Here is a 27,708-nt window from a genome sequence, read left to right on the forward strand (position 1 = left end):
GCTTTACACTCAAAGGGCTCCAAGTGTTTCTAGTCCTTTTCTTGGGGGGAAAACTCAAAATACCTCTCATCTGAATGTACTTAAACAAACAGCTCAGAGCCCCTTTTGTACCGGGGAGGGGGCACCCTTCCCTTCCTGTCCTTCCTGCAGATCCCTGCCCTGGATTTGCTGGACTGGCCCCAGAGCAGCCCTGGTGTGGAGCACCCCCAGCCCGGGAGGGATTCGCTCCCCCAGCCCGGGGGGAGCTGCAGAAACTGCAAAAACCACAAAAATCTCAACTCACAAACCCATTCTTTTCTCATCCAAAGCCTCCAGAGTTTAGATTCTAAAACAGTGAAAGAATGGAGACACAGGCCACCTTCCTTCCTCGTGAGATGGACTTGTTTTATTTATTAACATTGCCGAAGGGCTTTTTTAATTTTTTTTTCCTTGGTAGGCAGCGTAGTGGCGTAGATTTTCGGGTAGGTTTAAGCTGAACCCCTCTGTGCAAAGCTTTCCATGAGTATTGTAGCCCCCAGCTCTCCCCTCGCCCTTTATTTCACTGCTGGGAATGCTTGCCTCTGCTTCGTGCTGGTTTTTTCCTTTGTAGCAGTTCAAACTCTTTTTGAGTTTTACAAATCCAGACATCAGTGCTAGCACGGTGTTAAAACTCTTTTCTTTTTTTTTTTTTTTAATTAATTAATTTTTTTTTTTTTGTCTCAGTTTTGTTTTAAAACCTGTTTGTCATCAATAAAAAAAAAAAAAAAAGAATAAACAGCTCTTGCATTCAAGGTGGCCCCTAAGTTTCAATGAGGAAACCATGCAACGTTCATTAAAGCTTTAGTCTGATTGTATAAACCTCAAGTTTATTACTTTTTTTAAACACAAGACTAGTACAAAAGTGGGGGTGTGCATAGCAGAGGGGGTGAGCGACTCGACTGGGGGAACTGGGAATACTGGGCAGGGCCCCCACTCTCTTCCAGCCCCAGGATGTGGGAGAAGCTCCCCCTGCCCTGCAGGACGCACAGGAATGGCTTTGCCCTGCCGGGCTCAGGGCTGGGGGCTCCACGCTGCCTCTGGGGGGTTTGGGCCTGGCCTTGGCACAGACTCGGGCCTGGGTGAGCCCGGGTCCTGTCCTGGCTGCCAATGCCCCCAGGCTGGCACAAACCCAGGAATACTCCAAGGTTTTTTTTCTTCTGCCCGTCTAAAATCAGAATTAAATGGCTCCCGCTGGCTGGAGTTAAGCCCTTTAAACACTGAAATGGAGCAGAGCGGGGCTGGGTGGGAAACACCAGGATTTGGGAATGGGAATTCAGCTAAAGCTGCTCCAGGCTGGGTCTTCCAAAAGCTCCACATTTTGGGTGTGAGAACAAGAAAAAACCAAAAAAAACCCATCCCAAGGCCCCCCCACCCAGTGGATAAACCCTCCGTGCTTCCCTGGGGGGAGGAGGTGGGAAAACCATCAGAGCTCAAGGAGAAAATAGCAAAAAAAACCCCCAAAAGCTGCACTACGGCTTCACAGTTCAAAATAAAGAGAAAAAATTCAAGTCTAACTGGGATTGCTTTGCCCCAAATCCTCGCTCTGGTGGTTTCACAGCCAGGGCTCCATGGCTCAGCTCAGCCCCTTCCCCCGGAGGGGGAGAGAGGAGCCCAGGGATGGGAAATGGCCCAAACTGGGTCCCTGCTGCCCCTCGGTGGCACCAGGCGGCACAAAAACCAACAACTGCACCAAAAACAGCCCGGAAAAGCAAAAATGTGCGGAGCTCCGTGCCCTGCCCTTGCCTGGGGCTCGGCTGCCACCTGGGGACGCTCGGGGGACAGCCCGGGCTCATCCATTTGCAAATGAGGTAAATTAAATTAATACTGACCCACAGCGGGCTGGGAGGGCAGGGAGCCCCTGACCCAGCCCTGGATTCCTTCAGCCCCGCTCCTGCAGGATCCTGCCCTTGGACTTCACTGCTCCCAGCGGATTTCTTGGGTAAAATCTCCCCTTTTTTAGGCAAAACCCTCAATTTTTAGGGAAAAACCTTCATTTTTTAGGCAAAAGCTCCACTGCATTTGGCCACCCAACACAAGCCCTGTCAGCCCATCACCAAGCACGCCCTGAGAGCAGCTCCCACAGCACCGAGGAAGCTCCTGCCTGCCTCTGCCTCCCTGCGAAGGGATTTGGTGACCCCATCCCTGTCCCCGCAGCCGGGCCACACCCGGGGAACCCCCAGCCCCTTTTCACCCCGAGGAGTCATTTATGCCCTGAGAATTCTGCGGAGTTCAGCCAAAGCCTGCAGCCCTGGAGGTGTCCGGCACGAACAAGGGGGGAAATTTGGGATTCACAGCGCGGTGCCAGCGTCCCCTGCCGAGAAAGGACCCAGCACCAGCCTCGGTCATAATCCCGCACCCCATCCCAGCTGATCCTAAACCAGCACCGCCCCGAGCGCCGGCCTAGCCCCAGTGCAGCCCCCGAGCACGGCGGGGGTTTCCCAGCGGGAATAACAAAGGAATTTCCCCCCCCTTGTCCGCCGTTCCCTCCGGAGCCGCGCTACCTGCAGCCGCACTCGTCCACCACCATGTCCTCGTAGTGCCGCAGCACCACGTTGTCGCTGTTGTCGTAGTAGAGGATGGAGATGGGGGAGAGGCGGACGGGCACGCAGCAGGGCTGGGGGGTGCCCTGCGGGTCCAGCGAGTGCACCATGGTCTGCAGCACGGCGTGGTTGGTGCTGTTGAGCTCGGCCGCCAGCGGGAACGGGCACTCCCCGCCGCAGTAGTTGGCCAGGTAGCCCTGGGGGGCGATGATCCAGTTCTCCCAGCCCACGTCGCTGAAGCTGATGTAGAGCCGGCGGGGCTTGCACAGGGGGCTGGGGGTCCCCGCGGGGCTCGGGGCGCTCCTCCGGCCGCGGCCGGCCCGGCACTGCCGGCCCAGCGTCACCAGCAGCAGCGAGGCGGCCGCGAAGGCGTCGGAGCTGCCGCAGGGGCCCCCGGGGCCGCCGCTCTCCGACATCTCCAGCACCAAAGCCAAAGAATCCCGGCCCGGCGGCACCGCCCGGCCGCTCAGCGCCGCGCTCAGCTCGAACACGAGCGATTTGCGCAGCTGGACCAGCGACCGCTCCAGCAGCGGGGCCCGGCCGGGCTGCGGCAGCCCCCGCGGGGACGCCCGGTACAGCCGCAGCTCCAGGACGCGCCCCGGGCTGGGGCCGTGGTAGGAGCTGTGCTGGAAGCGCAGCTCCAGCTGGGCCAGGGTCGGGTGCTCGCCCTCCTCGAGCGCCGAGAGGTTGAAGAACAGGAGCTTCCGCAGGCACAGCCGGCCCTGGGGCTGCCCCGCGGGCAGGAAGCGGCCTGGCGAGGAAGGAGAAACGGCGTGGGGGTGGCTGGACACGGGGCTGGGCAGGATCGGCTCCAGGATGGGCTGGGGGATCCCTGGGGCTGGGCAGGATCGGCTCCAGGACGGGACGGGGCTGAGCGGGATGGGGAAAAAGAGGGCGAACAGGAGCGAATTTGGGTTTAGCCTGGTTTAGCCAGCCCGAGCCAAACTGGAACCACGAGAGAAAAGAGCTTTGGGGTGCCTTGAGCCCTCAGGGACACCAACCAAAGAGTCCCCAGGGCACTGCGAACGGCTCAGCGCAGCCAGATGTGCCCCGGGGTCAGCCAGATGTGCCCTGGGGTCAGCCAGAGGCGCTGGGACAATGAGGAGGGGGGGACACAGCCCGGGATCAGGCCTGGGATCAAAGCAGCGCCTCGGGAGGGATTTAGGGGGCTCCAGGACAGACCCTGGCACCGCTGCCCCCCTCACCCCCATCTCGGGGTCCCACACCCATCACCATCACCGGCAGCATCCACAGGACTCCATCCCGCAGGGATTTCTCCTGGAATCCAGCTCCGGCCTCGGGACACGGGGCAGGACGGAGCGGAGCCCGGGGAAGCCCGAACGCGGCGCGGCTGGGGCTGTACCTTGGTCGGCGAAGACTCGGACGATGTTCCCGGGGACATTGAACTCCTCCACCCTGCAGGGCTCCGGCGCTGCCTCCGGCCGGGGCAGGGTCCTCCTCTTGTGGAAGATCCTCCAGAGCACGGGCGGCACCGGCGCGGGGCTCCTGGGGCTGGGCTTGGCGCTCAGCCCCAGCGATCTGAGCAGGGAATTTTCCTGCGGGCCCAGCTCCGAGGCCAGCACGGGGCTGAGCAGGGCCCAGGCGAGGCTGCGGAGGAGCCACATCCCCGCTCTGCTCACCGAGAGCGGCCGGGCCGGGCAGCGCCGGGGCGGGGGCCGGGAGCGGAGCCTTTGATGGGCTCGGAGCTCAATCAGCACCGCGGGATGCGGCTCTGGGTGGGATCCGGCACCCCTTAACCCTTTCAGCGCTCCGCCGCTCTCCCGCAGCTCCCGAGCGCCCGCTCGGGCTCCAGGGCGGTCCGTGGGGTCGGGGTGAGGGTGGAAATCCAGCGCTGCTGCAAAAACCCTGCCCGGAGCCGGGAGCAGACCTGGAAAGGCTCTTCCTCCCAAAAAATCCCTTTTTAACTCCATGTGGGATCGGGATGAGGATGGAAATCCAGCACTGCTCCTAAAAACCCTGCCCGGAGCCAGGGGCAGACCCGGAGCCGGCTCTTCCTCCCAAAAAATCCCTTTTTAAACTCAATCACGGCGTCCAACGCTTCTCTCTTAAAGCCATCGACCTCCAGCACATCAAACCATCCAAGTCCTGCTTCACACGGCCCCAAAAACCATCGCCCCAAAAACCACCAGTCCCGAAAACCATCGGCCCAAAACCCCCAGTCCCCAGCCAGCACCAGGTCCTGCCCCAGCCAGGCACCCCCAGGTCTCCCAGTCCCTTCTCGGCCATCACAGCAGAGCTGCCGCCACCACCTCCATGTCACAGCCCCCAAAGCCAGCTGGAGCCACCCAGCTCAATGCCAGCCCTGGAAAATTCAGTTTTATCCCCCCAAGGCCACCCCAGCTCTGCTCCGGCCCATCCCGGGGGTTCAGTTCCCCTCCTGCCCTGCAAACCCCCCAGAAAACCAAGGAATTCCACACTGGGAGGCTCCTCTGACACCCTGGAGGTCACAGGGGGGGGACAAGGTCCTGCCACAGCCTGGGGACATTCCCAAGCCCCACTCAGGGCCTGTCCCTGGCTCAGACACAACAGGGGAGGGAACCACCGAACATGGAAAAATCCCACAAACTCCCACACCTGGAATTGATGCCCTGGATCCCCCTCGGCTGCTGGGGGAGGGAGCTGAGGGTCCTGGCCTGGGAGGGGACAGCGAGGGGACAGCGAGGGACCCAAGCCCACAGAGCTGCCCAGGGCAGGGACCTGGAACCTGCAGGGCTGGAGCTGCCTGGAAACCCAGCAGGAGTTCTCTGTTCTTCCTAAAAACCCAGCCCTGGAGCAGGAATTCTCTGTTCTTCCCAAAATCCCAGCCCTGGAGCAGGAATTCTCTGTTCTTCCTAAAAACCCAGCCCTGGAGCAGGAATTCTCTGTTTTTCCCCAAATCCCAACTCTAGGAGCAGGAATTCTCTGTTCTTCCCAAAATCCCAGCCCTGGAGCAGGAATTCTCTGTTTTTCCCCAAATCCCAACTCTAGGAGCAGGAATTCTCTGTTCTTCCCAAAATCCCAGCCCTGGAGCAGGAATTCTCTGTTCTTCCCAAAATCCCAGCCCTGGAGCAGGAATTCTCTGCTCTTCCTTCACAAGGGGACAGTCCTGGGGGAAATCCCCCAGCAGGGACCTGCAGGACGCTTTCTAAGCTACTCCAAGACCTACACGGGGATTTTTCCAAGGAAATGGAACCTCCTGGGCCTCCACCCGAGGGCTGGAGCTCCTGAGGTGGATTCCCAGGCAGTGGCAGCTGCAGGGGACAGCGGCTCCTGCAAGGGCAGCTCTGCAGTGCCTGGGTGGCAGCTGGGGCACAGCTGGAGCACAGCTGGAGCACAGCTGGAGCACAGCTGGCCTCGGGGTCCCTTCCCAGGGCAGGACAGGAGCTCCCCTGCCCGGGCTGGAGCAGCTGGGGAGGGTCTGGGGGTGTCACAGCGGGGCTGAGGACGTGGAGCAACACCAGGGACACAAAGGCAGCCCCAGGTCCCACCTGGCCAGCACAGCCACCAGAGTCCCGGCCAAACTGGGCCAAACTGGGCCAAAGTGGGAGCCCCCAGGCGCAGGGGACAGGGACAGGGCCCAGCCCAGCCCCGAGGGGCCCTGTCCTGCCCAGGGCTGGCGGGGGGATTCTCCTCGGGCCTGTCCTTGGCAGGGTCCCAGAGCAGGTCCTGGGCAGCGCCAGCCCCGCAGCCGTGGCCACGCCGCCCTCACAACCTCTTGTCCTTGACGAGGCCGTTCCTGAGGTGCAGCCTGGGGAGAGCAGAGCCCGTGTCAGCCCCTGAACACACAGAGCCCCCCTCATGCCCCGCTGGGGCCACTGCTGCCCCCAGAGCCCTGCACTGTGATGGCTCCAGCTCCAGGGAGAAGCTCCAGGGAGAGCTCAGAGCCCTGGCAGGGCCTGAAGGCGCTCCAGGAGACCTGGAGAGGGACTGGGGACAAGGATGGAGGGACAGGACACAGGCAGTGGATTTAAAGTGGGAAAAGGGAGATTTGGTTGGGATATTGGGAAGGGGTTCCTGGCTGGGAGGGTGGGGAGGGAATTCCCAGAGCAGCTGTGGCTGCCCCTGGAGCCCTGGCAGTGCCCCCGGCCAGGCCCTGGGCTCACGGGGATGTCCCAGGTGTGGAGCTGGACGTGCTTTAGGGCTTTCTGACCCAAACCAGGCTGGAATTCCACGTACCCTTCCTTCAGAGCCCGGGGCAGTTGGATCCCAGGCTCCTTGCCGGGTTTCCTGCTCTCCTCCAGGTCGTACTCACGGACGTCGTTCACCTCCTGCATCTGCCCCAGCAGCACCTTGGCCACGAACAGCACGATGTACTGGGGACAGAGGGGACAGGAGGGGGACAGCGACCCTCAGCACGGCCCAGCCCGGGGGGGACCTCGCCCTGCTGCCCCCTCCCCGTGTGGGGCAGGGCAGCTCCCCCGGGATGGTCACAGCCCCGCGATGGGCTTGGGGGCTCGGAGCAGAGCTCCAGGGACAATTCCTGCTCTCATCCCAGGGGTGGTGGCACCAGCAGCTCCCTGCCCTGCTCTGCCCCATGGATCCCCCCTCCCCACCCCTGCCCGCAGCCTGGGGCAGGCAGGAACATTGCCAGACCGTTCACACCTCTCTCAAATCCCCTTTCTGGGATACAGGAACACTCCCAGGACGTTTACACCTCTCTCAAATCCCCTTTCTGGGATACAGGAACACTCCCAGGACGTTTACACCTCTCTCAAATCCCCTTTCTGGGATACAGGAACACTCCCAGGGACGTTCACACCTCTCTCAAATCCCCTTTCTGGGATGCACGAACATTCCCAGACCGTTCCCACCTCTCTCAAATCCCCTTTCTGGGATACAGGAACACTCCCAGACCGTTCCCACCTCTCTCCCCGCTGTTATCACTCCCCCCCGGGGGTGTCAGACACTCTGAATTCCCAAGGGAACCCCCCCAGCCTTCCCCCTGACCCCCCAAACCTCCCCTATGGCTGCCACCCCCGCAGCAGCAGCAGCAGCAGCAGCGAGGACGGGGCTGACCCCAGGGACAGGGGACATGTCCCCGCTGTCCCCAGCCCCACTTTGTCCCCGTGGGGTGGCACCAGCCCGGGATCACCCACCAGGAACCAGTAGATGTTCATCAGGGTGAGCACGAGCAGCAGGGCATTGAAGAAGAAGTAGAAGGGGATGTTGGGGACGGACTGGAGGCTGGAGTGGCAGGTGGCATAGAGCACCTTCAGCGGGAACCAGTAGAGACGGAACCAGAACCTGCAGGGATGGGCACAGTGTGGGGTCAGGGCGGCCCTGGCAGGGACAGAGCCAGCGCAGCCTGTGCCCCCTGAGCCCCAATCCCTGCTGCCCCCTGAGCCCCAATCCCTGCTGCCCCCTGAGCCCCGATTCCTGCTCTGGGAAAGGGACAGAGCCAGCGCAGCCTGTGCCCCCTGAGCCCCAATTCCTGCTGCCCCCTGAGCCCCAATTCCTGCTGCCCCCTGAACCCCAATCCCTGCTGCCCCTTGAACCCCAATTCCTGCTGCCCCCTGAGCCCCAATCCCTGCTCTGGGAAAGGGACAGAGCCAGCGCAGCCTATTCATCCATGGATGTGTCCGTCCATCCATCCATCCATCCATCCATCCATCCATCCATCCATCCATCCATCCATCCATCCATCCATCCATCCATCCTCCTCCTCCCCCCTGCCCGGGTCATTTGTCACAGCAGTGTCACCAGCAATGTCACCAGCAGTGTCACAGCGTGTCACAGGAATTTCACAGGCACTCAGAGCCTGCACTACAGAGGGATTCCGAGCCCAGCAGGAGCTCGGCCCCAGGAGATGGTGTGGGGTCCCAAAAACCGGGAGGGGAGAGGGGACTGGGAGCAGGGGGACAAAAATCCTCCAGAGAGGGTCAGGAGTGGGATCAGGGGGACAAAAGTCCTCCAGAAAGGGCCAGGAGTGGGAGCAGGGACACAAACCCAGCAGGGAGGAAGGTCTGGACTGGGATCAGGGACACAGACACACCAGGGAAGGTCAGGATTGGGATCAGGGACACAAATCCAGCACGGAGGGTTGGGTTTAGGATCAGGGCCCCAAACCCACCCGGGAGGGTCAGGATTGGGATCAGGAACCCAAACCAGGCCCATGAGGATGGGATTAGGATCAGGGTCCCAAACCCACCTGGGAGGGTCAGGATTGGGATCAGGGCCCCAAACCAGACACACGAGGATGGGTTTAGGATCAGGGCCCCAAAACCACCCAGGAGGGTCAGGATTGGGATGAGGGCCCCAAACCCACCCGGGAGGGTCAGGATTGGGATCAGGGCCCCAAAGCCAGCAGGGAGGGTCAGGATTGGGATCAGGGCCCCAAAGCCACCCAGGAGGGTCAGGATTGGGATCAGGGCCCCAAAGCCAGCAGGGAGGGTCAGGATTGGGATCAGGGCCTCAAACCCACCCGGGAGGGTCAGGATTGGGATCAGGGCCCCAAAGCCAGCAGGGAGGGTCAGGATTGGGATCAGGGCCCCAAAGCCAGCAGGTTTAGGACCAGGGGCTCCGTCCCAGACCCACCAGCTGACGCTGAAGGCCAGGCAGCCGGCGTTGGCCAGGAGGTCGTTGAGGCGGTGGAAGGCGCCGCCGCGGTGCTTGAAGTACACGTTGAGCTTGGTGAACTCGAGCTGAACGTCATTGACATCGTGCAGGAACAGCACCAGCACACCCACGTTGTGGTACCTGGGGGAAACAGCGGGGAAAATGGGGGAAACTGCGGGGAAAAACGGGGGAAACTGCGGGGAAATGGGGAAACAATGGGGAAAAATGGGAGAAACAACAGGGGAAAATGGGAAAAATGGGGGGAAATGGGGGAAACTGTCGGGAAATGGGGAAACTGTGGGGAAATGGGAAAAACTGCGGGGAAATGGGGAAAAATCATGGGGAAAAACCACAGGGAAACGGGAAAAACTGCAGGGGAAAGCTGCGGGGAAATGGGGAAATGAAATAGAGAAAAACTGTGGGGAAATGGGGAAAAACCACGGGGAAATGGGGAAAAACCACGGGGACGTGGGAAAAACTGTGGTGAAATGGGGAAAACCATGAGGAAATGGGGAAAATGGGGGGGAACAACCGGGGAAATGGGAAAAACCATGGGGAAATGGGGAAAACCGGGGAAATGGGGAAATGAAATGGGGAAAATTCCGGGGAAAAGGCTGACCTGAAGGCGTAGGAGGAGGCCAGCAGGGTCAGGGTGACCACGTGGTGCAGCAGCATCACCAGCGAGTCCTTGCGCCACGTGTCCATGTAGGCCGTGGCGTACAGGGAGTGCCCGTAGAAGCTGCCCTGCAGCAGATACGCCAGGGCAATGTCCCTGGGCACCTCCATGCCCCGCTGCCAGCCTGGCATGGGTTCGGGTTTGGCAGGGGGAAAAGGAAAATAGAAACAGAAATCGAAAGAAAATAATCTATATTATTGTAGAGAATAGAAATAATCTAAATAATCTAAATAATCATAATAGTAATGATAGTAATAATAATAGTGCCCTGCTACCAGCCTGAGGGGAACAGGAACCACCCCAGGTTAGTTTATGTTTGTAATAATAATAATAAAAATAAAAAATAGATATAAAAATAGAAATAGAAATAGAAATAGAAATAGAAATAGAAATAGAAATAGAAATAATAATAATAATAATAATAATAATAATAATAATAATAATAATAATAATAATAATAATAATAATAATAATAATAATAATAATAATAATAATAATAATAATAATAATAATAATAGTGCCCTGCCACCAGCCTGGGGATGGGGGCAGGAACCACTCCAGGTTGGCCTATATTTATAATAATAATAATAATAATAATAATAATAATAATAATAATAATAATAATAATAATAATAATAATAATAGAAAATTAAAAGTATTTATATAAAATAAAAGTAATGAAAAGTAATTATCTATATAATTATCTATATAAATTATCTATATAATAATCATCATCTATATTATTATAGAAAAGTCAAAATAATCGATATTATTGTAGATTATGATGAAATATTAATCTATGTTATTACAGATTAGTTTTTGCAAGTTGTGATCAATGTCAATGAGTTTATACATGATATTTATGTGTGGTTTTGGGTTTGTATCCCTGTCCACAGCAGTGGGGGGAATGAGGGGATTTTTAAGCCCTGATTTAGTGCAGGGAATTTGAGGTGATTTTTAGCCCTGGTTTTGTGCAGGGGTTGGAATGAGGAGATTTTTGAGCCCTGACTTGCTGTCCCTGCCCATGACCATGAGCTGATCTTCAAGGTCCTTCCCACCCCAGCCCAGGCCATTATTTCATTGTCCACGATTTAATTGTCCACAATTTAATTGTCCATGATTTATTTCATTGGTTCCTGGTTCACTCAGCCCCTCCAGCAGCCACCAAAAGAAAGGAACACCCAGACACCCCCTTGTGCCCTTTCTGCACCCAGAGCAGGACAAAAAAAGGGATAAAAAAAGGAATTTGGGGGTGGCCGTGCTGGTCTCACCGTAGAAGACGGAGGGCGGGTCGTGGAAGAAGGGGTAGTCGGTGCAGAACAGCAGGTAGGCGCCGTAGGACCACGACACCGAGTAGAAAAACAACTTCCAGGCACTCTCGGGCATCTTGGCAGCATCTTTGGGCTGCAGCTGGCACCACTCCCCGAAGGGCTGCGGGGAAAAGGGGGGATTTCATCAGGAAAAGGGAAAAGGGGGAATTTCATCAGCAAAGCCTCACCCAGGGGGCTCAGCAGCGGCCAGAGCCCGGCTCTGCCAGCAGGAACGAGCTGGGGAAGGGGAAATGGGGAGGGGAGAGACCCCTCTGGAGCCGTGCAAGGGGAGCCTGGGGCATCGTCCTCCTCCCTGGAGCATCCTCGGAGCATCCTTGGAGCATCCCTGGAGCATCTTCCCCCTCCTCAGAGCATCCTGTCCCTCCTGCCCCTCCCTGGAGCATCCCCGGATCATCCCCGGAGCATCCCTGGAGCATCCCTGGAGCATCCTCCTCCTCCTCAGAGCATCCTGTCCCTCCTCCTCCTCCCCGGAGCATCCCTGGAGCATCCCCCGAGCATCCTCCCCTCCGCGGGGCGCCCCGGGCACGGCTGGCGCTGGCAGGGTGGAGCCGGGAATGCAGAAAATCCCAGGAAATGGCAGGAGAGCCCCGCGGAGAAGCTCCACCAGCATTACCCGGGCAGGGAAGGGCTGGGCACGGCCCCGGGCACGCTGGCGCTGCCGCCAGGTGCCAGCAGCGGCTCTGCCACCCCTCCCCGCGCCCCCAGCGCCTTCTCCAGCCCCGATCCCGCCGGGATTCCCCTCCCCAGAGCTCCCCAGGGCAGCTCTGCTGGGGGAATCCAACGAAATTCCCGAAATTCCTGTCCCGGCTGCCCAGGGGGACGGGGACAGCCTCGGGTTTAGGGGGAGACACGGATCCAGACTCGTTCTGGGGGGAACAAACTGACCCAGCCTCATTTTTGGGGGGATAAATTGATCCAGCCTGATTTTGGGGGGAATAAATGGATCCAGCCTCATTTTTGGGGGATAAATGGATCCAGCCTCATTTTTGGGGGCAGTAAATGGATCCAGCCTCATTTTTGGGGGAATAAATGGATCCAGCCTCATTTTTGGGGGGATAAATTGATCCAGCCTCATTTTTGGGGGAATAAATGGATCCAGCCTCATTTTTGGGGGCAGTAAATGGATCCAGCCTCATTTTTGGGGGCAGTAAATGGATCCAGCCTCATTTCGGGGGGAATAAATGGATCCAGGCAGGCACAGCCTCATTTTTTGGGAAGAAACAGATCCAGCAAGGCACAACCCCGGGATTTTGGGAATGAAGGGAGCAGGGGCGCTGCCCTCCCCTGTGCCCCAGGGAGGGTTCTGGGTATCAGGGGGGATTCCTTTCTGTCCCAGGGGGATTTTCCCTGCCCCAGGGAGGGTTTCCAGCCCCTGCTGGCAGCTGAGCCCTTCCGGGCCCCATTCCTGCCTCCCACCAGAGCAGTGACAGCACTGGGGTCCCTGAGAAACCCCAAATCCCCCCCAGAACTGCTCCGGGTGAGCCCCAGGTGAAAACAAAACTCTGCAGGGTAACAGGACCCTGCCCGGGTCAGCACTTTCTGCTCCTAAATTAAGGCCCCAGCTGTCCCCGGTGCTTGGCCCCTGCTCCAGGGGCTCCAATCCCAAAAGCTCTGGGGTTTCTGGGCTCCAATCCCAAAAGCTCTGGGGTTTCTGGGCTCCAATCCCAAAAGCTCTGGGGTTTCTGGACCCGTCCTCTGCTGCTGAGGCCTTTTCCAGGGGAGAAGAGGAGCAGGGGGAGTCAGTAATGCACAGAAAGCTTCAGTTCCTGGGGTGTGCACACAGCAGAGACAGCCCAGGGGGTTTGGGGTCCTCAAAGCCCCACTCGCCCCACAGGGTTTGGGGTACAAGGGACCACAGGGATCCGTGGGATCTGTGGGGCAGGGATCCCCCATCCCAAGGTGGATTTGGGATCTGTACTCAACCTCAACCCCTGCTCACCCCGCAGGGTTTGGGGTGGAAAGGACCACGGGGATCTGTGGGGTCTGTGGGGCAGGGACATCTTTCCCTGTCCCAGGCTGGATTTGGGATCTGGGCCCTCCTGCTCACCCCACAGGGATCTGTGGGGTCCCTTCCCCATCCCAGGCTGGATTTGGGATCTGAGCTGGGCCTCACCCGCTGCTCACCCCGCAGGGTTTGGGGTCAGAGCCCCCTCAGGGCTCTCCCATTTCCACCCTTCCCCATCCTGGGGCTCCAGGAACGGGAGGTGGCTCCAGAGGGGACACGGGGGGGACACGGGGGTGTCCCCGGCGCTGCCCACGGGCCCAGCTCTGCCCCGGGGGGGGGGAGGGGCTGGGGGATGTCCTCCCATCACCCGGTGCCGTTGCCATGGTGACGGCGCAGAGATGCCCGTTGCTACGGGCGACGGAGCAGCGCCGGGATCTGGCTGGGGCTGGAGGAGCCCAGGGCTGCGGGCGCTGATGTCACACGGGCCGAGCCTGCCCTGCCTCCCCCCCTCCTCCTCCTCCTCCTCCTCCTCCTCCTCCCGCGGGGCCCGGCAGGGTTGGGGAAGGGGCTGGGGCTGCCTCGAGGGTCCGGAACACCCGCGGGGAGGAGACAGTGAGGGGGCTCCTTTGCCAGCCCCCAGCACAGCCGGGGTCCCTAAATCCACCCCAAATTCCGGACATCCCGAAATCCACAGCTGGGATCCCTCAATCTGTCCCCAGGGATCCATAAATCCACCCCCAGGGACCCTGAATCCACCCCCAGGGACCCTGAATCCACCCCCAGGGACCCTAAATCCATCTTTAGTCCCAGCAGCAGGAGCCAGGAGAGCTGGGCAGGGGGAAGGGGCATCCAGTGCCAGGGCTGGAAGGAGCCGGCGGTGCCAGGGCCGGTGCCAGGGCCGGTGCCAGGGCTGGCCGGGGCACAGAACGTTCCCCAGGGACACAAAGGAGCGGCTGGCACGGAGCAGCCCCGGAACTGGCAGTGCCAGCGGGGAGGATGAGCCAGGACAGCTCCCGGGCCCTGCCCGGCCTCACCCGAGCCCGGCTCCGGCTCCTTCCCCTTCCCAGGGCTGGGGGTGCCCAGGGGGCTCTGAGCCCTCTGTCCATCTGTCTGTCTGTCCCTCTGTCCCTCTCTGTCCCTCTGTCCCTCTGTCCGTCTGTCCCTCTGTCCCTCTCTGTCCCCTCTGTCCCTCTGTGCGTCTGTCCCTCTGTCCCACTCTGTCCGTCTGTCCCTCTGTCCCTCTGTCCCCTCTGTCCCTCTGTCCCACTCTGTCCCTCTGTCCCTCTGTCCCTCTGTCCCTCTGTCCATCTGTCCCCTCTGTGCGTCTGTCCCTCTGTCCCTCTCTGTCCCTCTGTCCCTCTGTCCGTCTGTCCCTCTGTCCATCTGTCCCCTCTGTCCCTCTGTCCCTCTGTCCCTCTGTCCCTCTGTCCCTCTCTGTCCCTCTGTCCCTCTGTCCGTCTGTCCCTCTGTCCCTCTGTCCCTCTGTCCCTCTGTCCATCTGTCCCCTCTGTCCCTCTGTCCCTCTGTCCCTCTGCTCCCGGCTCAGCCACCCCAGGGCTGGGGCTCCCAAAGGGTCCCAGAATGGATTTGGGACCCCAAACCCGGCGCCTTCCACCCCCCCAGGGTGCAGCAAAGCCCCCGGGGCACTGCCAGGGGCAGGGCAGATGCCGCTTCCTTGGGGCATTCTCTGGGAATTCTTTGGGAGTTCTTTGGGAATTCTGCCCCAAATGGAACCGTTCCTCCCCAGAATCCCACCTGGCAGCCCCAAAAAGGAAAAACCAGGAAAAAAATCCCTGATCTGTGAGGCCAGAGCGCCCTGGGGACACCGGGGCAGTGGCTGCCACCCTCCCCGCTCTCCTCTCCTCTCCGTGCCTCAGTTTCCCCGCCCGTGCCAAGCTCTGGCAGCATTCCCCAGCCGCACCGGTGGGAAAAGGCGATTCCCCCCCAGATCCCCAGCAGGAGCAGCGATTCCATGCCCTGGATTGGTGTCCGGGGAAGGAGGAGCCGCTGCTGACACAGCAGAGCAGCCCCGGGGCACAAAGGCGCCTTTGTGGCTCTGCTCCCCCGGCAGCCCCGGCTTTGTGCTCAGGGCAGGAAGGGGCAGAGCAGCCCCGGCTCCGCGTCCTCCGCTCCCACACGGGGCTGGGAAAGGAGCTCCTGGCAGGGCTGCAGCGGGGGAAGGACGCCAGGAACCCCGGATTTCCAGAATCCCAAATTTCCAGCATCCCGAATTTCCAGAACCTTGAATTTCCAGAATCCTGGATTTCCAGAATCCCGGATTTCCAGAATCCCAAATTTCCAGAATCCTGGATTTCCAGAACCTTGAATTTCCAGAATCCCAAATTTCCAGAATCCTGGATTTCCAGAATCCCGGATTTCCAGCATTCTGAATGTCCAGCATCCCAAATTTCCAGAATCCTGGATTTCCAGAATCCTGGATTTCCAGCATTCTGAATGTCCAGAATCCCAAATTTCCAGCATCCCAAATTTCCAGCATCCTGGATTTCCAGAATCCCGAATTTCCAGAATCCTGGATTTCCAGCATTCTGAATGTCCAGAATCCCAAATTTCCAGCATCCCAAATTTCCAGCATCCCAAATTTCCAGAATCCTGGATTTCCAGAATCCTGAATTTCCAGAATCCTGAATTTCCAGAACCTTGAATTTCCAGAATCCCAAATTTCCAGAATCCTGGATTTCCAGAATCCCGAATTTCCAGCATCCTGAATTTCCATCTCTCACATCCCCCTGGGGCTGCTCTGCATTGCTCCCCTCCGCTGGGGACATTTCCCGACGTTTTTCCCTGCAGAGGACACTGGGATGTCCTGAAAACCTGGACACCAGCAGGTCAGGGTCGGGTTTGGAGTTAGTTCCAGGTTTAGGATTAGGGTTAGGGTTAGGATTGGGATTACGGTTAGGGTTAGGGTTGGGGTTAGGGTTAGGGTTGGGTTAGGGTTAGGGTTAGGGTTGGGTTAGGGTTAGGATTAGGGTTAAATTTGGGGTTAGGGTTATGATTAGGCTCGGGTTAGGGTTAGGATTGGTCATTTCAGCCTCCAAGGGAGGAAGGATGCCCCAAGAAGCCAAATGCTGAGCAGGGGAGCAGATTTGGGCTCAAACCTCTCCCTTTTCTGCCCTTGGACCATCCTGACCCAGCCCTGCCCTCCCCGGGGCTCTGAGACCCAAACCCGGAGCTTTGGCAGGAATTCCAGTGTTCCCATCCCTGCCCTCCGCCATTCCAGCCAGGAAATTTTCCAATCTTTTTAAAATACAGCCCTGGAGCCTGAGCTGTCCCTCCCTGCTGCCAGGGAAAGCTGATGCCACCAGAGCCCTGCTCAGCATCTCATCAGCATCAGGCACAGGCAGCGGCAGCCAATGGCACCCCCGGCCCCCCTGGCCCTTCTGCAGTTACAGACGTGACCCATTTCCCCAGGGAACGGCACCTCGGGGCTGCCAGGACCCGCCAGGGGCTGCCAGGGACTGCCAGGGGCTGCCAGGACCCGCCAGGGGCTGCCAGGACCTGCCAGGACCTGCCAGGACCCGCCAGGGGCTGCCAGGACCCACCAGGGGCTGCCAGGGACTGCCAGGGGTGCCAGGGACTGCCAGGGGCTGCCAGGACCCACCAGGGGCTGCCAGGGACTGCCAGGGCTGCCAGGACCCGCCAGGGGCTGCCAGGACCCACCAGGGGCTGCCAGGACCTGCCAGGACCCGCCAGGGGCTGCCAGGGACTGCCAGGGGTGCCAGGACCCACCAGGACCCACCAGGGGCTGCCAGGACCCACCAGGACCCGCCAGGACCTGCCAGGACTCGCCAGGGACTGCCAGGACCCACCAGGGGCTGCCAGGACCCGCCAGGGAAATCCAGTCTGGCACAAATTCCCAGCAGATTCTTCACCCACAGCCCCTTCAATGCCTCATGGGCAGAGAGGGGATGGGGAGAATCCATCCTGGCACAAATTCCATCACAATCCTCACCCACAGCCCCTTCAACGCTTCAGAGCCAGACAGGGCACGAGGGAAATCCAGCCTGGCACAAATTCTGCTCTCAACCCTGACCCTCAGTCCCTTCCACACACCAGGGATGGACTGGGAATGAGGGAAATCCAGCCTGGCACAAACTCCCAGCACAAATTCTGCTCTCAATCCTCACCCCAGCCCTGCAGGGCTGCGCTGGAGCTTGCCCAAGGCCGGGAGCCCCCGGGACCCCTTTAGGGACACCCTGAGCACCCAGCTCGGCCAGGGGAGGGCAGCCAGGCCCGGGGGGTGACAAAGAACTGTCCCCAAATCCCCCAAATCCCCCAAATCCCCCAAATCCCCCAAATCCCCGAGGGCTCTGCCCTGGAGGCCGGGGCAGAGCCGGCAGCACCTCCCGAGGAACCGGAGCACAGGGACAGAGGGGACAGAGCCACCAAGAGCCCCGCCAGGGACCCCGCTCGGCCCGTCCTGAGTGGGGACAGCGAGGGGACAGACAGAGGGGACAGACAGAGGGGACAGGGAGGGGACAGACAGAGGGGACAGACAGAGGGGACAGACAGAGGGGACAGACAGAGGGGACAGCGCTCCTGGGCCGGGCAGCGGCAGCGCTGCAGCAGCGAGCCGGGCACCGAGATCTGCTCCAAAACCCGCAGGAATGTGTCCCCTCCGTGTCCTCTCTGTGTCCCCTCCGTGTCCTCTCTGTGTCCTCTCCGTGTCCCCTCCGTGTCCCCTTTTTTCCCCCCGGGCAAGGGACGAGCCGGGAACGAGCGGGAAGGAAAAATCCGTGACCTTCTGGGGATGCGGGGATGGAAACGGCAGCGGGGGAGGAGCAGGGAGGGCTCAAATCCTTCGGGATGCAGCCCCGGGAAAGGCACAAAACCCAGGAGTAACCGGGAAGAAATAACCTCAGCCTTGTGGGGATGGAAATGTGGGGGGAATAAGGGGAAAAGGAGCAGGGGGGGCTCTGCTCCGGGATGCTCAAATCCTGCAGGATGCAGCTCCGGGAAAGGCATGGAAGCACGGAAAAAACCGGGAATAACCGGGAGGAAAAACGCCTCAGCCTTGTGGGGGCAGGGATGGAAACGCGGAGGGGAAAATGGAGCGGGGGGGGGGCACGGGGATGCTCAAATCCTGCAGGATGCAGCCCCGGGAAAGGCAGAAACAGCCGGGAATAACCGGGAAGAAATGGCCTCAGCCTGGAGGGGCTGGGGGATGGATCCGGGCCATGGCGGAGGGGGCAGCGGCGCAGGGGGGGCTCCCCCTGCTCCATCCCCGGGGCTGCAGCGCCGGAGGAAGGCGCGGAACAACCCGCGAATAACCTGGAAGAAAACGCGCTCGGCCCCGCGGAAGGCGGCGGGGGGGCTCTCCCGCGACCTCGGGATGCTCCGCGCTCGGGGATGCGGCCCCCGGGGCGCACCCCTGACCCCACCAACGCATCCCCGAATCCCGCAGCGGGTGCGGGCGCTGCCCCCCGCGTTCCCCCCGCTCCCAGCGCCGTTCCCCCGCTCCCAGCGCCGTTTCCATCGCTCCCAGCGCCGTTTCCATCGCTCCCAGCGCCGTTTCCGTCGCTCCCAGCCCCGTTTCCCCGCTCCCAGCGCCGTTCCCCCGCTCCCAGCGCCGTTTCCATCGCTCCCAGCCCCGTTCCCCCCGCTCCCAGCGCCGTTCCCCCGCTCCCAGCGCCGTTCCCCCGCTCCCGGAGCCCGGCACTGACCCGAAAGAGGCGGCGGGAGCAGGCGCGGCGCAGCGCGGTCCAGCCCAGCGCGCAGATCCCGCACAGCAGCACCTCCGCCCAGCCCAGGTGCGCGTTCTCGGCCCAGGTGCGCAGCGCCAGCTCCCAGCCGCAGTCGCCGCAGCCCCGCGCCGCCGCCGCCAGGCTGCCGTAGCCCCGGCGGAGCAGCTCCCCGTAGCCGGGCATGGGCTCCGGAGGCGGCATCGCGGAGCTGGCACGGCCGCGGCCCCGCGCAGGCTCCGGCGGGGCGGGCACCGCGCTCCCCCCGCGCCGGTACCGGGCGGGAGCCGCCCCCTGGCACGGCCCGGCCCGGCCCGGCCCACCCGGGCACAGCAGAGGGAGGAACGCGGGGGGAGCGCGCTGGGGGCGCCGCGGGACCGGGAGGGGAGAGCGGAGGAAAAGCGAAATTCGGTACCGGCGGTGATGGGAACGGGGGAAGCGCTGGGAGGGGCACGGGGATGGCAGAGACACGGCACGGAATGGCACGGAATGGCACGGGGATGGCACAGACACGGCACGGCACGGAATGGCACGGGGATGGCACAGACACGGCACGGAATGGCACGGGGATGGCACAGGGATGGCACAGACACGGCAGGGCACGGAATGGCACGGGGATGGCACAGACACGGCATGGAATGGCACGGAATGGCATGGGGATGGCACGGAATGGCACGGGGATGGCACAGAAATGGCACAGAGATAGCACATCATGACACGGAATGGCACAGAAATGGCACGGCACAGCATGGCATGGCCAGCACGGGGATTACACAAAGATGGCACGGGGATGGCACAGGGATGGCACGGCACGGCACGGAATGGCACGGGATGGCACAGGGATGGCACAGGGATGGCACGGGGATGGCACGGGGATGGCACAGCATGGCATGGCCAGCACGGGGATTACACAAAGATGGCACGGGGATGGCACAGGGATGGCACGGCATGGCACGGCACGGCACGGAGCTGCCACTGCAGGGAGTCAGGGGACACTTTGGGGTCTCGGGTGCCAGTCTGGGGGTCTCAGGTGCCAATTGAGGGGATCCAAGTGTGAATTTTGGGGGGTTCAAGGGTGAATTTGGGGGTTTTAAATGTGAATTTTGGGGGTTCAGGTGCACACAGCCCCGTGTTAAGGATCCCTGCCGGAGCCTTCCTCCTGCAGCGCTGGTGCATTGGATGTACAAAGAAAATAAATTCATTTCTCCAGGGATTTTTTATCTTCCCTCGGCACAAACCTCAGAGGAAACCTCGGAGCCTTTCCCTCCTCACCCTCCAGGTGTGCCCCGAGTTTCCCCTCAGCCGTTTGGGGCCCCTGCTGCAGTTCAAGGGTCTGGAATAATAAAATTCACCCTGAAAATGGGTCTGGAATAATAAAATTCACCTTAAAGATGGGCCTGGAATAATGAAATTCGCCTTGAAGATGAATGATAAAATTCACTTTGTAAGTGGATCTGGAATCATAAAATTCACCCTAAAGATGGGCCTGGAATCGTAACATTCAGCTTAAAAATCAAACTTCCTCTCAAAGGTCACCCCTGATGAACAGACCTCACTGAACTCCATCATCATCATCATCATCATCATCATCATCATCATCATCATCATCATCATCATCATCATCATCATCACCACCACCACAGGCACCCCCGGAGCTGCCAGGGAAAGGAAAAACGATATCAATATGAAATAAAATGATAAAAATCTAAAATAAAAATGATATAAATATAAAATAAAAATTACATTAAATAAAAACTACACAAACAGAAAACAAAAATGATGCAAATCTAAAAGAAAACTGTATCGATGTAAAATAAAAATTATGCAAATCTCAAACCAAACAATGTCCTCGGTGTCCCCGGGGGTTCTGCAGGAATTTCTGAGCACACTGGGCCCTTTCAGAGTGGCACAAAGGGACATTGAGGGGACACTGAGGGGACATTGAGGGGACACTGAGGGGACACTGAGGGGACACTGCAGCCCAGGCACAAAGGGACCTTTCAGAGCCACCAAAACTCCCAAAACCCGGGGGAAACTCCCATGGGGAGGGGGCAGAAATCCCAAAAACCCAGGGTGGGCCCAGCAGGGATTGGGGGAAATTCCCATGGGGATCCCGGCTACAATAATTCCCAAAAATCCAGGATCTGGCAGGGGGAAGGGGCCAGAATTCCCAAAAATCCAGGATCTGGCAGGGGTTCCATGGGGAAGGGGCCAGAATTCCCAAAAATCCAGGATCTGGCAGGGGTTCCATGGGGAAGGGGCCAGAATTCCCAAAAATCCAGGATCTGGCAGGGGTTCCATGGGGAAGGGGCCAGAATTCCCAAAAATGCAGGGTGGGCCCAGCAGGGATTGGGGGAAATTCCGGGGGGGTTTTGCCACAATAACCCCTAAAAATTCTTGTTTAGACCTGGCTGGGATTGGGGAAATTCCATGGGGATTTCTGCCACAATAATTCCTAAAAAACCCAGGTTGGACCTGGCTGGGATTGGGGAAATTCCATGGGGATTTCTGTTCAAATAATTCCTAAAAAACCCAGGTTGGACCTGGCTGGGATTGGGGAAATTCCATGGGGATTTCTGTTAAAATAATTCCTAAAAAACCCAGGTTGGACCTGGCTGGGATTGGGGAAATTCCATGGGGATTTCTGCCACAATAATTCCTAAAACTCCAGGCTGGACCCAGCAGCAGGGGTTGGTGACAAGGACGCGGCAGGAGGGACACCAGACTCAGCCTCAGCCTATTACAGAAGGATTACTTTTATTTTTATTTATTTCTCTTTTTATTCTTTCCATTTCTTTATTATTTTTGGGGGTTTTCATCCCCAAGGAATTGTCAGAAGGGTTGGAGGTGATGCAGAACTTGAGGAATTCCATTTCTTGGGCATGGCTCAGCTGCTCTGGGATCTCCCTGGAGCTGAGCTCAGGGCTCAGCTGGGGCCTGAACCCCAAAATTTAACCCCAAATTTGGGGGGTCCCACAGGTGCTGGGGTGCAGAGGGGATTTCTGGGTCCCAGAGGGGATTTTTTGGGTCCCAGGCTCAGGCACTGGGTGCATACTGCAGGGCCAGGCGGTCAAAGTCGTTCTCCTGCAACCACAGCCAAAAATAAATGGATTAAATTAATCCTTAATTAATCATTAATTAATTATTACCAGTCCATCCCCCTCCAATTTACATTTATTACCTCTCCTCTGGCTGAACCCACCACAACCAGCTCCCTAAAACTAAATTAATTCCAATTTATTTCATTCCCATTCACTCTAAATTAACAGCAAATCCCATTTATTCCTTTTTTTTTTTGTCATTTGCTGCTTTTCCCTCCCCCTCTCCCCAGATTCCCTCTCCCAGGTTTTTCCTGTTTTGAGCACAAATTTCCACCTGGATTAAAAATCTGCATCTCAGAGCTTTTGCTCCAACCTTGGGACTCCCAAAATGAAAAAACTGAAGGAGATGGAGCTGCCCCCTTGGGATTCATTTCCCCTGGATCCATCAGAACGGGGAAAATTCAATTTATTTGATTTGTTTCTATTACTGTTTCTATTTTCTGCCATTGCCTACCTTGGCCTGGTACTCCTGGATGAAGGGATGGTTCTTGTGAGCATCCCTCAGCTGGGACAGGTAACGATTGGTGACCTGGAGGGACGAGAAAATTCAATTTTGGGGTGGCAGAGTGGAGCAAATCCCACCCAAATGTGGGGATTTTACACCTGAGAAAATCTTGATTTTCTCACTGTCCCAGTTCAGACCAGTAGGACCAGTAGGACCCATGCACACACTTGAAATAAAAAATAAAACACCTCAAAATCAACTTTCTGTGGTGGATCCAAGTTAAAAAAAATAAAAAATCGGGAAGAGCTGAACTTCCAACTCCAAATGTTTTTTCTGCCCAGGTTTTTACTCAATAACGAGGAATTCTGGAATTCTGGAGTGGTTTGGGCTGGAAGGGACCTCAAGGATCATCAAATTCCACGGGAAAAGCCAAATCCCCAAATGCCCCAAATCCCAAACAGTTCCCTGGGGCTCTGAGCTGCCCATGCCCAAAATGGTCCCGTTTAGCCCCAAAATGAGCCCCAAATGACCCTTTTAGCCCCAAAATGAGCCCATTTCCCCCCACAGGACCCCATTTCCCCCAGGCTCTCACCTCGGGGGCCTTGCCCAGGTGCTGGGACAGCACCACCAGGTTCAGCAGGGTCTCAGGGTGCCCACTGTCCTGGAAAATGGGATAATCACAGGAAAAGGGGCTGGGGGGCCCAGACAGGGATTTGGGAACTCTGGGATGGGATTCCCAGAGAAATCCCTGGCTGCCCCTTGGCCGGGAGCCACCTGGGATTGTGCAGGTGGAATGGAAATAAAATAAAATGAAATAAAATAAAATAAAACAAAACAGAACATTCAATAAATTAAATGCAATACTATAAATAAAATACAAAATAAAATACTAAAATAAAATAAAAATAAATAGAACAGAATAGCCAATAAAATTTAACAAAATAAAATACAATAGAATGAATAAAATATAAAATAAAAAATGAAATATAAAATAAAATAAAAAATAAAATAAAAAATAAAATACTAGACTAAACTAAAATAAACCAAACCAAACCACTGTGCAAGGCCAGGCACAGCGAGGGGGGATCCATAAATTCCATAAATTGCCATTGCTGTGGATTTGAGCAGGAAAACTCCTGGGAATCCAGGGCTGTCCCTTGTCCGTGCGGGAATTTGGGGTGCACTTTGGGCTCTCCCTGTCCCCGTGTTCCTAACCCTAACCCTGTCCCCTGTTCCTGAGGGATTTCCCTGGGGCTGTCCCTGTTCCTGAGGGATTTCCCTGGGGCTGTCCTTGTTCCTGAGGGATTTCCCTGGGGCTGTCCCTGTTCCTGAGGGATTTCCCTGGGGCTGTCCTTGTTCCTGAGGGATTTCCCTGGGGCTGTCCCTGTTCCTGTGGGATTTCCCTGGGGCTGTCCCCTGTCCCTGTGGGTCTCTCCCCCGTCCCTGAGGGATTTCCCTGGGGCTGTCCCTTGTTCCTGAGGGATTTCCCTGGGGCTGTCCCTGTTCCTGTGGGATTTCCCTGGGTCTCTCCCCCGTCCCTGGGGGATCTCCCTGTACCTTGTCCAGAGCCTCCTGGAGCAGCCCCTCGGCCTCGTCCCAGCGGCCCTGGGCCATGGCGGCGGCCGCCTGCCCGTTGAGCAGCAGCAGCGAGGGGCTGGCCCTGTCTGCCAGCTCCTGGAAGGTGTAGAAGGCGTCCTGCAGCTTCTCCCCGCCCTGCCAGGGACACACACACACACACAGGGTCACCCCTGGGCTGGGGAACCCTCAGTGACACCCCTGGGGTCACCTCTGGGCTGGGGAACCCTCAGTGACACCTCTGGGGTCACCCCTGGGCTGGGGAACCCTCAGTGACACCCCTGGGGTCACCCCTGGGCCAGGGAACCCTCACTGACACCTCTGGGGTCACCCCTGGGCTGGGGAACCCTCAGTGACACCCCTGGGGTCACCTCTGGAATGAGGAACCCTCAGTGACACCTCTGGGGTCACCTCTGCCATGGGGAACCCTCAGTGACACCCCTGGGGTCACCTCTGGGCTGGGGAACCCTCAGTGACACCCCTGGGGTCACCCCTGGGCTGGGGAACCCTCAGTGACACCTCTGGGGTCACCTCTGCCATGGGGAACCCTCAGTGACACCTCTGGGGTCACCCCTGGCATGGGGAACCCTCAGTGACACCTCTGGGGTCACCCCTGGCATGGGGAACCCTCAGTGACACCCCTGGGGTCACCCCTGGAATGAGGAACCCTCAGTGACACCCCTGGGGTCACCTCTGGAATGAGGAACCCTCAGTGACACCCCTGGGGTCACCCCTGGGCTGGGGAACCCTCAGTGACACCCCTGGGGTCACCTCTGGAATGAGGAACCCTCAGTGACATCCACAGGGTCATGGGAATTCCTGATTTACAGCCGGGGGTCATCCCTGGGATGGGAAATTTTGATTTCCATCATTGGGGTCACCCCTGGGCTGGGGAACCCTGATTTACGTCTTTGGGGTGATGGGAATTCCTGATTTCCATCCTCAGGGTCATCCCTGGGCTGGGAATTCCTGATCTCCATCCTGGGGGTGATGGCAATTCCTGATCTCCATCCTGGGGGTCACTCCTGATTCGGAGCTGATTCCATGGAGCCCAGGCTCTGTGACCCCGGATTTCAGGAGCTGGAGGAGTTGATTCCCATCCCTCCTGCACCCCCAAACTCGGTGGTTTTGCCTCATTCCCAAACCTCTTTAAGGACATTTTGTGTCCTGGAGTCTGGGTGGGGCAGCAGAGCAGCTCCCTGGGCTGTTTGGGGTTTGTTTTGGGGGTTTTTTGGGGGTTTTTTGGGGATGTTTTGGGGCCATCTGGCTCCTCCTGGGAGGAGGGAGCACCCACCAGGGCCAGGTTGACCCAGGCTGTGGCCAGCTGGGTCAGGGTGGCATCCTCATCCTGCTCCTGCATCTTCTTCAGCTCCTTCCTGCAGGAAAAGGGGGAATCACAGAGGAAAGGGGATTTCAGCACAAAACCAAACAAACTGGGGGTTTTCCCCTTGAGTTTTCCGGGGTTCATTTCACCAGGAGAGGCCTGGTTTGATCCCTGGAAACGGGAACGGAGAAGAAGGAGAGGGGAAAAAGGAGAAAGGGAAGAGGAAAATGGAAAATGGAAAAGGAAAAAGGGAAAAGGGAAAAGGAAAAAGGAAAGGCCCAATCCCACCTGGCCAGGTCGAGCCTGTCGAGCTTCAGCAGGATCTGGATCATCATGGCCAAGCTGCAGGGACAGGAGCACAGGGACTGACCCCGCTGGACTCACACCCCAAACCCCACCCGGGAGGGTCCTGAGGGCCCCTCCTGACCCCAAACCCCACCTGGGACGGTCCTGAGGGGCCCTCCTGACCCCAAACCCCACCTGGGACGGTCCTGAGGGGCCCTCCTGACCCCAAACCCCACCTGGGACGGTCCTGAGGGCCCCTCCTGACCCAAACTCTGAGCTTGTGACCCCGTTTTTGGGATTCCCTGACCGTTCCAGGCTGTCCCCCTGGGTTTTGGGGAGGATGTGACCCCGTTTTTGGGATTCCCTGACCATTCCAGGCTGTCCCCCTGGTGCAGGGCCCTCAGGGCAGCGTCGGGGTCCTGCTGGTGGCAGTAGATGGACGCTGCCATCAGCAGGAAGGTGCTGTTGGCCACATCCACGCTCTTGGCCATCTTCTTGTCCAGCTCTGCCACGATGGAGTCCCTGTGGGGGGGGGACAAGGGGAAATGGGGTGGGTTTGGGGAGAAATGGGGGGAAAAAATGGGGGAAAATGGGGAAGAAAATGGGGAAAAACGGGGAAGAAAATGGGGGAAAATTGGGAGAAAATGGGGGAGAAAGGGAGGAGAAAATGAGGGGGAACAGGGGAGAAAAGGGGGAGAAAATGGGAGGGACATGGGGGAGAAAATGGGAGGGAAAAAGGGGGAAAACAGGGGAGAAAATGGGGGGAGATGGGGGAGAAAACGGTGGGGGGAAATGGGATAAAATGAGGGAGAAAATGGGGAAAAATGGGGGAGAAAAAGGGGAGAAAATGGTGGTGGGGGGAATGGGATAAAATGGGGAAGAAAATGGGGGAAAATTGGGGGAAAGGGGGGAGAAAATGGGAGAAAAGAGGGGAGAAAAGAGGAGAAAAGAGGACAGGCTGGAGCACCCTGGAAGGGATCCCTGGATATTAAACCCAAGCCCCCACCCCAAAAGCTCCCGGGACTGTAGGAATTGTGCCTTTTCCAGCTTTGCTGCCACCCCACAGAGCCCCAGAGCCCAGGAAGGGCTGGGCCCCCCTCACCTCTGGCTCTGGCTGTCGCTGGCCAGGAACTGAGCGAACATCCTGACAGACTGCAGCTCGGGGCTGGAGCTGCCCTGCAGCTCGTCCAGAACCACCCCAAACTTCCTCTGAAAAACACAGACACGGCAGGGGGGGCAGGGGCAAAGGGAGGGAAGGAAAGAAGGGGAAAAAAAGGAAAAATGAGAGAAAGGAAAAAAGGAAAGAAAGCAAAGGAAGGAAAGAGAGGAAAGGAAAGAAAGAACAGGGGAAAAGGAAAGAAAAGGAAAACAGGGAAAGAAAGGGAGAGCAGAAAAAGAAGAAAAAGAAGGAAGGGCAGGAAAATAAAAAAAAGCAGGAAGGGCAGGAAGAGAAGGAAGGAAAAGAAGGAAGGGCAGGAAGAAAGGGAGAGAAGGGAGGTTGAGGTTTGAGCAGAACTCTCAAGGATCTGCAGGGACAGGACCCAGGGAAGGGATTTGGGATTTGGGAATCCCAGGGCCCAGGGAATGGATTTGGGATTTGGGAATCCCAGGGCTTTACCCCTCCCCAGGCTCACCTGGGCGATGTAGGATCGGAACAGGAACACGTCCCGCTCGGTCTCCTGCTGGGGGCTGCTGGGCTGGGGAGGGGGAAACAGGAAATCCTCAGGGACCCCAAAACAGCCCCAGAGAACCAGCCCCACACAAACCCACCCCACACAAACGCACCGCACACACCCGCCCCACACAAACCCACCCCACACACCCGCCCCACACAAACCCACCCCACACAAACCCACCCCACACAAACCCACCCCACACAAACCCACCCCACACAAACGCACCCCACACAAACGCACCGCACACACCCGCCCCACACAAACCCACCCCACACACCCACCCCACACACACCCGCCCCACACACCCGCCCCACACAAACCCACCGCAGCCCAGCCCCTCCCGAACCCTCCCGGGCCCGCCCAGCCCCGGGAGCCGCGGCGGGCCCGGACCTTGGCGCGCTGGGCCTCGTTGATGGCGGCCTGGAAGGCTCCGATGTAGAAGTTGTTGCGGAGGTCGAAGAGCTCGTCCGCCTCCCCGGCCGGGGCCGCGCCCGCCCCTGCCGCCATCGCCGCAGACACGAACCCGGAAGCGCCCGCG

At 58.4% G+C, this 27,708-nt stretch overlaps 3 protein-coding genes and 1 long non-coding RNA gene across 4 annotated transcripts; 1 reads left to right on the forward strand and 3 right to left on the reverse strand.

The window, feature by feature from the left end:
• Nucleotides 1-363: 363 nt before the first annotated feature.
• Nucleotides 364-4,489, reverse strand: GDF1 (growth differentiation factor 1). The gene is made up of 3 exons (XM_066566146.1): nt 3,922-4,489; nt 2,520-3,309; nt 364-2,329 (listed from the first exon to the last, which is right to left on the reverse strand). The coding sequence occupies exons 1-3, from the start codon at nt 4,487-4,489 to the stop codon at nt 2,248-2,250; spliced, it is 1,440 nt and encodes a 479-aa protein (XP_066422243.1). The 3' UTR covers nt 364-2,247.
• Nucleotides 4,490-4,570: 81 nt separating this feature from the next.
• On the reverse strand, nt 4,571-18,979 carry CERS1 (ceramide synthase 1). The gene is made up of 7 exons (XM_066566147.1): nt 18,747-18,979; nt 11,061-11,220; nt 9,733-9,913; nt 9,093-9,254; nt 7,655-7,802; nt 6,735-6,871; nt 4,571-6,306 (listed from the first exon to the last, which is right to left on the reverse strand). The coding sequence occupies exons 1-7, from the start codon at nt 18,966-18,968 to the stop codon at nt 6,264-6,266; spliced, it is 1,053 nt and encodes a 350-aa protein (XP_066422244.1). The 5' UTR covers nt 18,969-18,979; the 3' UTR covers nt 4,571-6,263.
• A 101-nt stretch (nt 18,980-19,080) lies between these two features.
• LOC136566832 (uncharacterized) lies at nt 19,081-20,490 on the forward strand. The gene is made up of 2 exons (XR_010785083.1): nt 19,081-19,175; nt 19,880-20,490. It is a non-coding gene; the product is annotated as an uncharacterized lncRNA (long non-coding RNA).
• A 1,012-nt stretch (nt 20,491-21,502) lies between these two features.
• Nucleotides 21,503-27,708, reverse strand: COPE (COPI coat complex subunit epsilon). The gene is made up of 10 exons (XM_066566252.1): nt 27,561-27,708; nt 27,129-27,191; nt 26,597-26,703; nt 25,864-26,016; nt 25,498-25,551; nt 25,180-25,261; nt 23,868-24,023; nt 22,903-22,971; nt 22,320-22,394; nt 21,503-21,848 (listed from the first exon to the last, which is right to left on the reverse strand). Exons 1-10 carry the CDS (start codon nt 27,675-27,677, stop codon nt 21,801-21,803), a joined length of 924 nt encoding a protein of 307 aa, XP_066422349.1. The 5' UTR covers nt 27,678-27,708; the 3' UTR covers nt 21,503-21,800.

The sequence above is a fragment of the Molothrus aeneus genome, chromosome 27 (genome assembly GCF_037042795.1).
Source record: "Molothrus aeneus isolate 106 chromosome 27, BPBGC_Maene_1.0, whole genome shotgun sequence".
Lineage (NCBI taxonomy): Eukaryota > Metazoa > Chordata > Aves > Passeriformes > Icteridae > Molothrus > Molothrus aeneus.

Coding starts and splice junctions, on each gene's coding strand:
- GDF1 (XM_066566146.1), bottom strand. CDS start 4,489: ATGGAGTTAAAAAGGGATTTTTTGGGAGGAAGAGCCTTTCCAGGTCTG. Junction 3,310..3,921: donor CCGAGTCTTCGCCGACCAAG/GTACAGCCCCAG, acceptor CTTCCTCGCCAG/GCCGCTTCCTGCCCGCGGGG. Junction 2,330..2,519: donor GTGGACGAGTGCGGCTGCAG/GTAGCGCGGCTC, acceptor CTTTCTCGGCAG/GGGACGCTGGCACCGCGCTG.
- CERS1 (XM_066566147.1), bottom strand. CDS start 18,968: ATGCCGCCTCCGGAGCCCATGCCCGGCTACGGGGAGCTGCTCCGCCGG. Junction 11,221..18,746: donor GCTCCCGCCGCCTCTTTCGG/GTCAGTGCCGGG, acceptor TTTTCCCCGCAG/CCCTTCGGGGAGTGGTGCCA. Junction 6,307..6,734: donor CCCCGGGCTCTGAAGGAAGG/GTACGTGGAATT, acceptor TGCTCTCCCCAG/GCTGCACCTCAGGAACGGCC.
- COPE (XM_066566252.1), bottom strand. CDS start 27,677: ATGGCGGCAGGGGCGGGCGCGGCCCCGGCCGGGGAGGCGGACGAGCTC. Junction 25,262..25,497: donor GACAGGCTCGACCTGGCCAG/GTGGGATTGGGC, acceptor CTTTTCCTGCAG/GAAGGAGCTGAAGAAGATGC. Junction 24,024..25,179: donor CCTGGGTCAACCTGGCCCTG/GTGGGTGCTCCC, acceptor TGTCCCTGGCAG/GGCGGGGAGAAGCTGCAGGA.